The following is a 15,003-nucleotide window of genomic DNA, read 5'->3' on the forward strand; positions in this document are numbered from 1 at the left end:
GCCGTGTCCTCTGCCCCTTCTGGGATCCCGAGTATGCGGACGTTCCCTCTGCGGTTCCTGTCCTCCATCTCCGCTGTCTGCTTTTGGAGAGCCCCTGGTATCTCTGATATTGACTTCACCTCTTTGCTCGTGTTGTGGGTAGAGTCCTCTACGTCGCTGATCCTTTGTTCCGCCGCTGCGATTCTAATGTTCACTGAGTTTAGGTCGGCTCTGACTGCCGCGATCTCTAGTTGGATTGTGGCTGTGGTGAGTTTTGTGGTTTTCGCTAGGTTGTGCACCTCCGCTAATTTCTTTAGTATCATTTCCAGGGTGTTGTTTATGTCCGGTTTTTGTTTGATCGGTGAGACCGATGTCGCTGGTTCCCCTTTACTCTTCTTCAGTTGTTGCTGCTGTAGTCTCATTTCTCTGTCTGCCATGTTGCTTATCCTGCTTTGCTTGCCTACTTTATCTTCCTTGTTCTCTTGGTGTCTCTCCCTGTGCACCCTTTCCACCCTTGCCAGATTGTTTAGAGTGGATTATCTGCATTGCATCCAAGGGATATAAATGGACTTGAGCAAAAGAAAGGACTATACATTGCATGGCTATGGAGTATACCTGTGCTGAAAATGGCAATAGTCCTGTGACTCCTTAATTACTTCCAAATATTACCTTCAGAAATGCCTCTAATGGTACTAAGAGCCCTACAAATGGCATTGACAGACTTCATCTATAGCTTGAGTAGGTGTATCCAATGCCTTCTTTAGGTGTGTCAGTACCATGCTGGGCCCACTGAGACTCCCACTGCAAGCATGCATGTGCCTGCTTACATGGTTAGCAAGCAGCATGCAGGAAGCTAGAAGGCCAAGAAGTCTCAGAGCCATCCTCACTGAGGCCCAGGACAGAGGTTCTCTGTAGTGAGTCTGGAGCCAGGGCAGAGAAGGGCAGGGTCTTGTGCACTACAAAGACCTTTCTTTGAAGTCTCCCTTCTTCAAAGTCTAACAAAGGTATGAATACTGGACCTCTGACACCATGTACTCAGTTCACTCTTGGGACCTGAGGAGACTCTGTCAGGAAGAGGAGCTGTGTTGCAGGAGGGACTGCCACTTCGCTAACTGCTCTGCTGTGTTGGCTTGCTCCCTGCTGATTGCTGTGCTGTAGAAGGGACTGCCACTTTGCAAATTGCTCTGCTGTGTTGACCTGCTGCCTTTTGCCTAACAGTGAGATTGACTGGCTCTACTATCTGCATCCTCTACAAAGACAACTTAAGTAACTCCAAGGGCTTGTTGGCTTGCCTCCTCTTCAAGAGGTCTCAGGGCCATCAAAGACTTCGTTCCTAGAAACACTTCTTCTCTCCAGGAGCCCTACCCTGCTGAGATCGCCCAAAACCAGTCCAGGGCATCAAACCAGTGTTCCTGCATCTGTTTGCCCATACTCTGATGGAGATTGCCGAGTCTGCAAGCCTCACCACAGTGCCGCTAAACATCAGCCCAGCTCAGCATACATCGCCGGCAACCTCGAGGTGAAGGGGCATCCCCAGTGCAGGACTGATTGAGGGAGACTGCTGCTTCTGCCTGCTTCCTCCAGCCTAGCGAGGCTACCACGACTGCTGCTGCAGCGCCATGCAAGCTCGACTTAACATGGCTTGCAGCAACACTGCATCATGTCCAAACGGGGAGATCCCGACACCACTTGCTCCATTTATGAGGCTGTCCACATCACAGCTTCCCCCCAGAACGGTACTGTGTGTTTTGAGACCCGCAAGGTCTCCATAGCCGACATGCATATATCGCGGGCGGCTAGATTTGCCTGAATTCAACTGGTCTTGAGGGACCTAAAGCTGCCTAACTGTTTTCCTGACTGTCAAAGCAATGTATTCATTCTAAAGTGCTGACAAACCTATTTGTCAATCCTTTGCTTTGATCCCCGTCATTTCCGCAGCATTACTGCAAATGACCTACTAGAAGCGCATGTGTTTCCAACACTGGTTGCATTCATAACTTTGAGCAGTCGTAACTCATGTACCATTGCTTGGATTTTTTGTTGTTTTGGTCTTGCTTGAAAGAGTGAACACAATCTTATTTTTCTACAACAGTGTAGAGTCTTTTTGTGGTGTTATTACTGAAATACTGTGTGTGTGCACAAATACTTTACACATTGCCTCTTTAGTATAGCCTGACTGCTCCGTGCCAAGTTACCAGAGGGTGAGCACAGGTACACACTTAGTGTGTACTACACTTACCTTGACTATGATTGTGGTTCATGCTTGGACAGGGTGCATACTTCTGCCAACCAGAAACAAAATTTCTAACAGTGATTGAAAGATTTGATTTATTTGAGAACAACACTGATTAGGTCTGTGGACACATTTTCACACCAAGGGGGTAGCGAAAATAAAACCCAGAACCTACTTCCAAGGCTGGTACCCTCTCTATGGATATTTTGACCAAGTGGTTGGTTGAAAGGCTGTATATATGTTGTAGAATCTGCATGACCCATTTGATGGATTTGATGTTTTGCCACCCATCAAGGAAGTGGCTAATCCTTCCTCCCATGAGATGGCTGTGTGCTGCTGAACGCCCACTAAACAGACTTAGTGGTTGTTGCCGGAGGAGCAGAAGATTGGGATGAATGGCCCTGACCTCGAAAGGACTGGGAAACATGTTGCGCAGGTGGTGGGTGCTAACCTTGCTGGTACAACAGACCTCTGTTATATACCCTAAAAGAATGAAATTGTTGTGGGTTTTTCCGGGCTCAGCTGAGAGGCTCAGAGACCGTACAACGGCTCGGCTCTCTTTAAAACGTTCCAGGGCCAAGTCTGCCTTTTTGCCACATAGAGCCTTTTTGCCACACAGGCTGTAGCCATCAAAAGGCATGTGCATTCAGGACACTAGAATATCTCCGAAGAAGCCCATTAACCTCATCCATGCATGGCGCCGAAGCACCACGCTAGTTCTCATAGCCCAATCTGTGGGGTCCAGACAAGAGCGGATTACAAACTTGTCCGCATTCTAACCAACTTGAATGGTTTGGGCTACAGAGGGTCAAAGGTCTTCTGGGACAGCAGGTAAGCTCTCACCCACCATTTCATAAAGTGAGTGGGTATAAAGACACAGTAAGCAACTTGCATAAATGGATCTAAGGGCAAAACTTACCACGGAGAATACACACCTGCTAAAAGTGTCATCTACTTTCAACTCCCTGCCAGGGGGAGTGGTTGGAAAAGCCTTTCGATTTATTTTACTGGTGGACCCCTGAACCGCCAGGCTCTTCTATATGGACTGCTGAGTCCAAAAAGTCTCTGTCGCCTGGAGCACATCTATGGGTAAAGACACTTGACAGTCTACTGAGGTGGCCACAGCATGGCTTAGCCCATGTGCCCAATAGTGTGTCAGTTAAGGCATCATAAAAGGGTAAAAGAGGTCAGTCGGTGCCTGACCAGGCTGTAGGACCTGTGTGAGAATGTTTTTTTTAACCTCCATAGTTGGTAGAGAAAGTTGAAGAACGACAGAATCCCTTCTAATTACCCTGGCGAAGGAAGAACTTGCCTTTATTGCTGGACTGTAGGGAAACCAACTCAGTGTTGAATCCAATGGCCTCCTGTCATTCTATGTACCTATCATCTGCATCATAAGAAGGGGCAGGTTCTCAATTTTCATCTCCAAATGGCTGGCTCTGATCAGTGTCCAAGCCAAAAAGCTGGTGCAATGTATGTGCATGGCTGCATGGTAGTGGGATAGTATCTGAGTTCGATGGGTTCAATGCAGACTGTGATACGTCATGATCTGGACCTGGCCTTGGTTGAGCTAAAGCCAGATTCAAGCTGGACAGAACAGTGGGTTGGAGGTCCTCCTGTACCTTCAGTGACATCGGTGCTGGCATTGATGAATGAGAGGTAGGCGCCAAGCCTGACACGCTACAGAACCAGAGGCAGGTTCAAAGGTCCAGACGGTGCCAAATGCAAACCCAACAGAAGCAATCCAACTGGCACACCCTGCAGATTCTTGGAGCAAATTGATGCAACGGAGGGATCCAAAAGCATTCCTTAAATGCACAGCATAGCCTCACAAAAGGCTTCGACCTTTTGCGAAGCTGCTGATTGGCCGGGAGACTCTTTGTGCATCAGAACTAGAAATTAAACTGGCTCCTCTGTGGAACAGGATTATGGCCAAGAGGCACAATGGCAACCTTACGCCTTCTGTGAAGAGTATCTGGAAGGGGCCTAGTCCTGCTCAGGCTTCTTATGTTTCGACTTTGACTTACACAAAAACTTCTACTGCAAGGAAGATCTGGCTAAAGACAGTGGGACTTGGGAACAACTTGAGGAGCTAGACCAGGAGAGTTTATCTGGGAGTAGTCTTTGAAGGCCTTGGAGTTGTGCGTGAAACTAAGCACCAAAGGCACACCTTGTGGGGTTCTGTCAGTCATATGTTTGCGACAGTCCCTACAAGGTTGAAACCCCATAGTCTTAGGGTATGACATCCCTTGCACAGTGGAAAACTTGAAAGGAAAACATTCTCTTCACAAGCGAAGATAAAAGGAGCAGATATCCAGATCTGCACCTGAAAACATGGAAATGAACTGACATCAGTGCGCATGTGAAACACTTTTATTTGGCTCTGTTCATCGCTTCCAGAGAAGAATGGTGTTGAAGTGGAGTCACACAGTGCCACCTACCTGCGTGCAGGTGCACTGCATTGAATTTTCTGAATCCAGTTTAGCACCTGAGGATAGTCACAAGATGAAGAATCTGTGTTAGAAGTATCCATCAGAAATACTCAATTAACACTTGTAGTCACTCTAACTCATATAGGGCCTGATGTACGAAGCATTTTACCATTGCAAATGGCCCATCGGGACATTTTCGGACGGTAAAATTCATTTTGCATGTACTGGAGGCAAAATGTGACTCGGTAACATGTTACCGAATAGCATTTTGCTTTTGCGATTCAGTATTAGGAAGGGGCGTGTTTAGGGCGCACTTCCTAATGCCGAATAGCACTGGTATGTATGAATGTTTTGCAACCGGGAATGCGGTCACAAAACATTCGCAGTTAACACCAACTTCAAGTACTGGATGAGAATAGGACGAGCCAGTTGGCTTCCTTATGGATTTTGGGATGGTTGCCCCATGCAGTCTGATTTGTGAATGCTTCAGAACTGCCCTAGAAAGATGGACATCAGGATCAAGACAGCAGTTTGGATGCAGAAGCATGCTGCAGGCTGAGATTAGGTCAAGCATTCCTTCCATCATCTTGTCATTTTTGCAGAAGAAACCAACTGGATGGAAACAACGGATCAAACAGTATCATGTATTGGGAGGTCCACCCTATTAGGTTTTTCAGATCCATATTTTGCATTCCTGGGCCCTGCATACAAGGTATGGTGACCTGGGCAGGGAAACAAAACACTAGCCCCCACTTTCAGGGAGAAACCTCTGTGAACATCAGGCCATTGTTTAGTGTGTATATGCATTATTTGGTATTAGTGCCACTCATTCACCTTGGTCCCCATATGCTAACTACATTTATTGTATTAAGCCTATTATTAAATAACATTGTGCTGCTTATGTTTGTATATGTTATGATAGTGTGAATCCCTCTGACCCATACTTGGTGTGAGGCATCCTGCCTCAAAGTTTATGAATTGCACATTTTATGAACTTCAGTAATGACAGATGTCATGTACTCTACAACCATAGCTGGATTCCATAATGGACAGGTACTCACATGGAAGTTTCCAAGGCAAGACAGCCAAGCATTGTGAGGCTCAGCGGCCAAGATAAAAAGCTATGTACACTGAGGGTATTTGGCCTTTAAAGGAATTCATAGAACAGGAACGAAAACTATTGTTTAAGCTACCAGAAAAAATAAGCTAAAAAAAGGGCTATCAGAAAATAGAGACACCAAAAATGAAGAAAAAGCCCAATAAAGTTGGAGTGTCTAGAAAATCTTTAATTTGTGTGCTTCTGGTAGGTTGAAAAGAATGGAAGCGGTTGGCGGTGCAGTGAGGACCAGGTGTTCTCCACAAAAATTTGAAGTGAGAGCTTCTTTTAAAGAAGAGATTTTTGGCCTATTCTGCAGTATAGACGTTCCAAAACAGCCAGGTAGGAATGAGAGCAAGAATGACAGAGTACCCTGCCACCAATAAAGTGATCATCACAAATTTCAAGTGATGTAATTTGTATCAACTCTACATTGGTAGCAATCTTATAATCATAAAGTTGGTAATGATCACATAACTATTAGCACCATTAACAGCAATGCTTTGTGGTAATGCCAGCATCTGCAGAAACTAGTGATACTTTCAGCTCTGTAACTCTGTCCTATTTGTCAGCAATGTCGGGGTTTATTATTGTTTTATATTTAGCATGTATGAGTCTTGGGGCGGGGCAGACGATGACAGGCTTGAGGAGAGTGGTGGGCAGCACTGCTATCAGGACAGCCAAACCGACATGCGCACTGAAGCTGCCTCCAACCCAGCTGCGTTGCTGGGTTGGAGACAGCAAAGCAAAGGCTCCCAGTCTCTCTGGGAGCACAAATTCACATGGATCATGCCAATCCTGACACTGCTTTCAAACATGTGAGCAGCATCTGGATTGACAGCAGGGGAGCCTGGGAGCCTGTGCATTGCAGCAGCAGAAGAGCTCCGAGCCGGCTTTGAGGCGAGAGGCAGGTAAGTGGTTTTATTTTTATTATAATTTATTTGAGCACTCACTCCTCATGCCTCGCCACTCTGCCCTGATACCAGCCGCCACTGAATCTAGACTACAGGTATGTTGTTTATATTTGGCAGAGGAGGGTTCTTCTGAAAATGTTGTGAGGCTGGCAGGACGTCAGGCATTAATTTTCGTACTGGGTGGGTGAGTGCAGAGTTCACTGAGAGAGGTGGGACAAGTTGGTAAGAAGGCAGGTACTTTAAAGGGGGAGTCTGAGGGAGGTGAGGTACATTTGGGCATGGCTCCTCCATGACACCTCAATCCTTGTGCTGCTGCTGAGATCAGTGTTTTTGGGGGCCATACACCACATGTATTAAAGATGGGCATCGTTAAATAACAGCGTTGTTATGCACCTTAACTTTCCGGGTGAAATCATAGAAAACTTGAGATTTGTCCTAGTTGTCTGTTGAATGCTACTCGGAGCTCCTCCCTGGAAATCCAACCTGGTATTTACAGCTACCAACCTATGGTGCTCTATCTACATAGTGACCCAGGGAGAGATACCCAAGCGCACTGTTACAAGATGTAGCGGTACCAGTGGGAATGGCAGTACCAGCGGTCCTCACCTGCATCCCAATGATGGCGTATATGAAGAAGAGCATTGCAATCAGGAGGCAGACGTAGGGCAAGGCCTGTAAGGGAACAGGCAGCGGTGAGCAGGCGCGTAAGCCCATAGCAATGCAAAGAATTGAAAATTAAATTACACAAGATTCACAATACACACAGATAAAACAACAATACTATAAAATAGTCTTCTCAGCATTCTTATATACAAAGATATACAATCGTAATCAATATTGTATGCGTAGTACCAATAAACAAATACAGATACACAGAATCAATAGGATAAAATTATCTCTATAGAAACACCATTAACTCTAGTCCACTGTCTAGTTTCTTTTTTCAAAATATGGGTAACGATCAACCAGTAACAGGATGGTAAACAGCTTCTATAGATCTTAGCACTCTGTGTATTTTTAACATATGCAATGCAAGGCACGACCCCATCACATATGCTCACTATACCAGTTCCATTTAATTTAGAAAAAAAGAATTCATCTGTGTGTTTTCTGATCAATGACTGAGGGATCGGCAGGAGGGTATTGATAAACAGAACGAGTCTATGGACTAAGAGTAATGTAGTCACCATAAAAACAGATTCATCATACTTTTAGACCTTGCACTTGTTACTCATCCTCCACTTTTGGGTAAAATCCAAAGCAACTGAGTATGTGAAAAGGATGAGTAGGAAAGTTGCATCAGGCAGTGTAATTCCTAGCCAATTTAACATTGCTCCGGGAAGAAGTCTTGAGTGTTTGCCATATGCCCACATACATTCTCGGCATACATCTCGGGCAAGTACATGCTTGGGTATGGCCTATTAGCCCTGCTGGAGTGTGCTCAAACACAGAATGAAGCATGGGCTTCGAGCAAAGGGCAGCAACCATGTTGTATGTTGCTATCTATCAGGCAATACTGATAATCGCAGCTGCTCAAAGAGCCTCATTGCTGCCAAAGGTCACAAAAAGATGATTCAGAGAACTCGGAGCCAGATGTATGACCGTTTTTAGTGGTCGCAAACGGAAAATAGGGCCGTTTGCAACCCATAAATATGGGTGGTAGCATGTATAAACCCTATTTTGCGAGTCGGTAACCTACTACCGACTTGCAAAATAGGGTTTGGTAGAAACTATTAGATAGGGGCGTGCCAAGGGCGTCCCTCCTTAATAGCAAGTCGCAGGGGGATGTATGATCGTTTTGCGACCGCAAATGAACAATCGCGTAGCAAGGTCAGGTGGTACTCGGTGCGGAAAATTTCTTGTCACCCCCCTACCCACATTGAAGCTATTGAAATAAGGAAAAAAAAGATATTTACACATATTTTTGCCATTTTGTCACCCCCCTCAGTGATGACACCCGGGGCGGCCCACACCCACGCACCCCCCTTCCTATGTCACTGCAAATGCAGTCACAAAACAATCGCAGTTTACCCCCTACTTCAAGTAGGTGCTAAGCCAGTTGCAAACAGGAAGAGGTCCCCAAAGGACACCTTCCCCTTTGTGAATATATGCGGAAATATTTTTTAAGCGCAGGCTGCCCTTAAAAAGTGGGGAAAAAAAGTTTCTTTTTTTTCCTTTTAAAAACGCATCCCATTTTCCTTTAAGGAAAACTGGCTGCATTTGGGAAAAAAAATTGCTCTATTTAGAAAGCAAACAAAGACATGGTGGTCTGCTGTCCCCAGCAGGCCACCATCCATATGATTGTAGGCAATTACCAATGGGTCACAAAGTGCAACCTGCATCATGAGATGCACTGCTGAGAGCAGGATAAACTCCGAAAAGTCTTGTGGCGGTGCCCAGGATACATGTGTCAACTCTTCGTTCTTCAGGAAGTGGACCAGTAGAGAAGTTAGCAAAGGTGTGTACTGCTTGCGATGATGTCCCAAACAGACGAGAGCTAATGTGGAAGAGGCCAGAAACCCAAGGTGCTCTCTCTCTCTCTCCTGCTCAGCACAGGTGTAGAACTCAATGATGGTGCAAACAAAAGGTAGCAACATGGGGACACCTACTAAGACTGGGGCTATTGCAGAGACTGACCAAAGGACATGCTGAGTTCGTCCTCTCAGTAAAAGAGACCCACTGCAATACAACTAGAAGGGGAAAGTGACTTGGCCTTTTGGTGCAATATTTGGATTAGGGCTCTGTGCCAAGGTTATCAGCTGAGCTTGAACTTATAACAGAATAGCGAATAGGGACAACGGACAAGGCAAGAGTAAGGTCTCTGAATGTCCACTCTTGGGCCAGTCACCAAAACAACAGTCTGTGGTTCGAACAAATTGTCTGGTACCAGAGGAAAACGGTCTTGTGACCCGCTTCCTTCACCTTCTTCGGGACTGCTTGCAACACTTATATTGCCCTGGTGAAAGTGACACCCTCATGAAAACGGAAGAGTCTCTGGTGGGGTTATCTTTCTACCCTCATCTGCATAAAAGGTACTGGGTATCGCTGTCAGCGGGAAGATCCTTTCCTTACATCGTGAATTTTTGCTGTGATGAAATCGAATTGCTTACTCTGCACGAAAGAGGTGGGGTTTGAAATGGTCCGCCTTATGGGAGCACATAGAGTTCTGACGTGTACCAGATGGTTGTTCCACCAGCACGAGACACAGAGGGTCAACGGTTCGAAATGGCATATAGCATGATGCACATGGAATAAAGTCACAGCATTTTCTGAATATTAGGAAAAAGTGAAAAACTGAAATTGATATAAACACATATATTGGGCTGGGCAGGGAGTAAGGCAAACTATGAGTTCAAAAAACAGGTTCTGAACAACCCCGCACAACAAAAAAGGCAACACGCATGGGGGTGCTTAGTCCCTGGGATGAGGTTGTGCTAAGCATGACAACCGCATGCATTGCTGGGACAAGCAGACAAGGTTCTGCATTAAACTCCACAGAATCAATTTCCAATTTCACCATTGAGTGGCAGTTGAGCCACATGTTGAGTATAGAAAACTGGGATCAGATTTTTACAAATGCATAGAATAATTTACAAGCCCACAGATTGATCGCACTCAGATGCACACAATTAAAGTTTCAAACACCTAAGTTGCGGGTAGCGAGCCATGCATGGTGCCAGGAGTCAATGTCTATAGGGATCCTATTTGTAGATGACAAACCCCACAGTGTTTGAACATAGAGTACGGTCTCATAAACTGAGAAGTGTAAAAAAATGGTGCAAAACGCATAACGGAGCTGGACATTTTGTCAAGGGAAGCTAAAATATTAAAAGCAAAAAGCATGATCTCTGAACAGTACCCGAGTGGGGTTAGTAAAGCTGTTGTACACAATGGGACTAAGCTTCGGTACAGTAGAGATGTGAGAGGTTGTAACAAGGCATGTGTGAGGCCTTTGCCACCATCATGCAGCTTTTCTATAGGTAGAATATGTGCCTCGGGTACCATTCATGAAGAAAAAACATTTCACACAAGTATTGCTTAAGGGAATGGAAATGAATTAAAGAACACCATGAAAGACCGTCTTACAAGTTATCACAAAGCAGTTGTTAGTGGGATACAAAAACGTAAGTACGAGGGTGCCGGGGCGTGCAATACGCTCAAGAGCGCCGTGGGAAATGGACTTCTCTGGAAGGAGTGAGTGTGACATATGCTTGGATGCTCCCTGGACACGCTGAGTCAATTACAGACAGCCCAGCACAGCCCAGAGAGAGACTTTTCTGTGGTCACGGAGTCAGGATTATATTGATGCGTAAAGGATGGGACAGAAGTATCCGGTTCCTAGAGTAATTCCCAGAGCTAAGATCTGATTGGAGCATGGAGAGAGGGTTAAAGACTTCTCCCCAATCAAGCCAAGCAAAAGTGTCAAAGCCCCAACAAGTGTAAGGCACAGACCCCTCACTCGAAAGGGACTTCTTTCACGTGCTTTGCTGCGGCATCCTCCATCTTGAACCCCCCCCGCCCCCTTCCCCCCGGCCCTCGCCCACACATGTAGAATAGAACGCACCTACCTTGAAGGACTGCACGAAGGTCCACAGCAGGATGCGGATGGTGTAACCCTGCCGCAGCAGCTTGATGAGGCGGGCGGCTCGGAAGAGCTTCAGGAAACTCATATTGAAGCTGCTCGTGTTCACCAGCTGGGAAGAGGGTAAAGATGACAGTAGCGTCAGACACCAAGAGCATATTGTGGCTGGCAGCACGGTCTCAATAGCTCAGCTGTGGCAGGATATTAATACTTTCCTGTGATGCTAATGCACCTTGGCTGAGCTACTGAAAGTGTGAGGAAGGGTCCAGCCTACTGCATCGCTTTGGCTCAGCTTAGGGCAGAGTTCTTCAATCTGTGCGGGGCGCCCCCCTGGGGGGGGGGGCACGACACCATCTCAGGGGGGGCGCACACTCCAGCTAAGAGTTTACCTTTGTTGGACCTTTACTGTCAGAGGCCTCCCAAGTCTTCACCCATTTCAAATGGGAATTCTTTATTGGCGAGCTCCGGTAACAGAGGGTTGGAGGGGGGAGGGAGGGGAAATAGATGAGGCACAACTTGCGCTTTTGTCCTGTAAATAGCCTACAGTTAACCTTCCCAGGAGGGGGTTAATTAGTAGCGCTGAAATACTTGGGCTGCAGTGGGAGGCAGTGTCTCCTCTGCTTAAATCGAAAGCAAATCCTTCACGTTCGATTTCATATCAGAGGAGACTTCTTGCCTCCCACTGCAGCTGAATGACTGTCTGTTCCTTTCTTTCAGTTTTAGGAGAGGAGACATCCTGCCTCCCACTGCAGCAGAAGCATTTCAGCTCTACAAGTTCAACCCCGTCCTGGGAGGGTTAGCTCTTAGCAGAAAGGAGACAAAGTTTCTTTTAAATGTACACAGGCAGGCGCCACAACCCCACAGGGCTTCAAGTTACCAACAGAAAAATGCCAGCCAGCCATGGTTTTTTTAAACAGCCTGCAAATTGCTGGTCTTGACACTATATATGCTTATAAATAAATAAGTATATATACACATTTGAAATGTGACCTTTCTGTCTTTGTTCCATTTTATTATCAGTCATGGACAATTCAGGCAGCTATAGAACACAATTACATGTGCTACTATTTATATTTGCTGTTCAAAGTATGCACAGACAAGTGCTGACAATACAGCTTTAGGTGACTGTTTATTTTTTGTACCTCATGGGACATAAAAATAATGAGCTGGCAACCCTAATCATAAAACTGAAAGTTTGTTGCAAGATCAGCACATGTATTTCCTCCACCCTGATCCCTGGAAATGCCATAATAGCAATAGTTCAACACATCTGAAACCCTACGCTGCCGTCAATAACCTGCTGAGTTACTTCAAGTGTCTGGGAATGCACTCTGCATTCAGACAACTCACTCCTCATTCTCTCCCTTCACTTTCATGCTCACCCTGCACTCACAGCAATCACAATACACTCACACTGATCACCATGCACTCACACTGATCACTCCTCACCCTGAACTCAGTAATCACTCTGCACTCACAATGCACTTGTGCTGTTCACCTTGTACCGCATCCTGCAGTCACGCAAGCACAGTACTCACCCGGCACTCATGCAACACTTCACTCACATGTCCCCCTTACTGCTCAATGTGCAAACTCACTCAAATAGGACCATCACTAACCATACATTCATTTGTCCCATTCTGCACTTACATCCGCACTCGAATTCATATGGTCACCTCACTCACCCTGCACTTGCTCCTCTTACCCTACTCTCACACTGTTGCATGGCTCACCCTGCACTCACATGGGTGCTCATGCCACCCACACAGCGCAGAGGTTTAATGTGCCTGCTACAAAGAACGTGTACCATCCAGATCAAAGAACTGAGTGTGGGTAAACTATGAGTAGCACTATAAAAAAAATTAAATGTTTGCCAGAAAGGTGCTATAGCGAGATGGGGTGCATTGTTGGTGAGCGGTAGTGAGGAAATTCATGGAGAAGGAGGAAATGAGGGAGGGGCCGCCAAAACAGACCGTTGCACTGTGTGCGACCAGTGCTAGGGCCAGCCCTGGATAGGAGTGTTAGCCCCCCCCTCCCCCGAAGTTTGGGTCTAGTTGCACCCCTGTACACAAGTATAGGCATGTCATGCCCCATCAAGGTTTTCGTCCTAAATTACAACAGGACAAATTTACATGCACTGCAATCCAGCCTTTCAGGGGGTTCCTTGGTAGAGGCAGCTCTGTTTTTGCCCTGATGGCCTGGAATAATTCCTAAACAGATTCTTGTAAATACTGTTTTGTTTCATTACTTTTTAATGTGAGAGAGTCTATTACTATTTGCAGAGAAATGTTTTTGTTTCATGCAACAACCATACAAAAGTTTATTTTAGATCAAAACAGGTCCTCTCATATGAGAAATTGGAGGATATCCCAGATATTATTTGTTGTAAAATTAGTGGGCTGCTGCTTCGTTACAACAGTGAAAACACACATCACTTTCTCTGAATATTAGATGTAAACACTTTTAGAATTTCGAACATAGCGCCTGTGCACCGTTAGTAACCTGGCTAAAGAGGGTATGGCAGAGCTGAAAGTGAATCATTTAATCTCAAAGCTGTTCTGAACAGGGGCCCCCAAAATAGTACTGGCCCAGGGCACCCAAACTCTTTAACATGTCCCTGCCACCACAAAGTCTGTCAGACGATATTGCTCTGAAGTAAAATATGCAACATCATTAATTTATTATCAGTTCTATTTTTTTTTAAACATAAGCCCGACGTGTCCTAAACCCCCACTGCTTCAGGTAAGCAACTTATCGTACTCCCTTACAGTCACTGTTTTGGCTGAAAATATCTGCAGAATATTCAGCTTCTTCCCTTTCAGCTCGTCCTATTTATGTGAGATTGGGTTCTCAGCACTTGCGGTACTAAAGACTAAGGGCCTCATGTAGGTAGCATACCAGTTACCACTTCTTAAATACTGAACGTTACCGAATCGGTATTTAAGAAGTGGTAACTCGTATGTAGGTAAAGTGTCGGTAATTTTTACCGATTCGTTAACATTCGGTAATTACCGAATCGGTATTTACCGATTCGGTAATGAGGCATACCTTCCCATTGATGGGAAGGTATGCCTCATTACCGAATCGGTAAATACCGATTCGGTAATGGGGGGAACACATGCAAGGGTGGCAGGGTGTCACATTGACACCCTGTTGCACCCCTGATTCGGCCATGTGTGCACATGTGGCACACATACATGCCCTAAGGGCATGTATGTCTGCCACATTGCACACTGCTAAGCGCTTAAAAATGCTTACACACATCCATTAATTATTTACCACCAACTATTAGTTGGTGGTAAATACCGACTCCTAAAAACACCCACACACTCCCCCTACATCTCATTTCTGTATTCGGAATTTACCGAATCGGTAAAATTACCGATTCGGTAATTTTACCGATTCGGTAAATTACCGAATACAGAAATGAGCCCCCTACATACCAAAAGCCAAAATACCGGTCGGTAACGGTATAATTACCGAAAATCGGCCGTTACCGACCGGTATTTGGCTTCCTACATGAGGCCCTAAGTACCGTTCAAGACTGGATATGGAGCACAACCTGTGGATGGCAGTAGCAAAAATCCATCCAGAGATTGACAGTCTATGTGGATAAAAACCGGCACACCCATCACATTTATGTTGGTGGTGTTATTATTAATCTATGTCCTGTATAAAACAAAGCTTCCTAGTAAAAAGAATTTGCGCACATTTTATCTTGGAAAATTGTGTTTTGAGCTGTGTAATAAGCCTCTGTCATTCCTCCA

The 15,003-nt window shown here is 45.6% G+C and overlaps 1 protein-coding gene across 1 annotated transcript in view; it reads right to left on the reverse strand.

Annotated features, from left to right (window-relative positions):
* CACNA1E (calcium voltage-gated channel subunit alpha1 E) overlaps positions 1–15,003 on the reverse strand; it is a 1,399,715-nt gene that overhangs the window by 208,119 nt on the left and 1,176,593 nt on the right. The window contains exons 33-34 of the mRNA XM_085601759.1: positions 11,223–11,348; positions 7,261–7,326 (exon numbers count right to left, since the gene is read on the reverse strand). Of these exons, the coding sequence (XP_085457885.1) occupies positions 7,261–7,326; positions 11,223–11,348 (192 nt within the window). The remainder of the gene's footprint in view (positions 1–7,260; positions 7,327–11,222; positions 11,349–15,003) is intronic.

This window comes from Triturus cristatus, chromosome 4_2, assembly GCF_964204655.1.
Source record: "Triturus cristatus chromosome 4_2, aTriCri1.1, whole genome shotgun sequence".
NCBI lineage: Eukaryota > Metazoa > Chordata > Amphibia > Caudata > Salamandridae > Triturus > Triturus cristatus.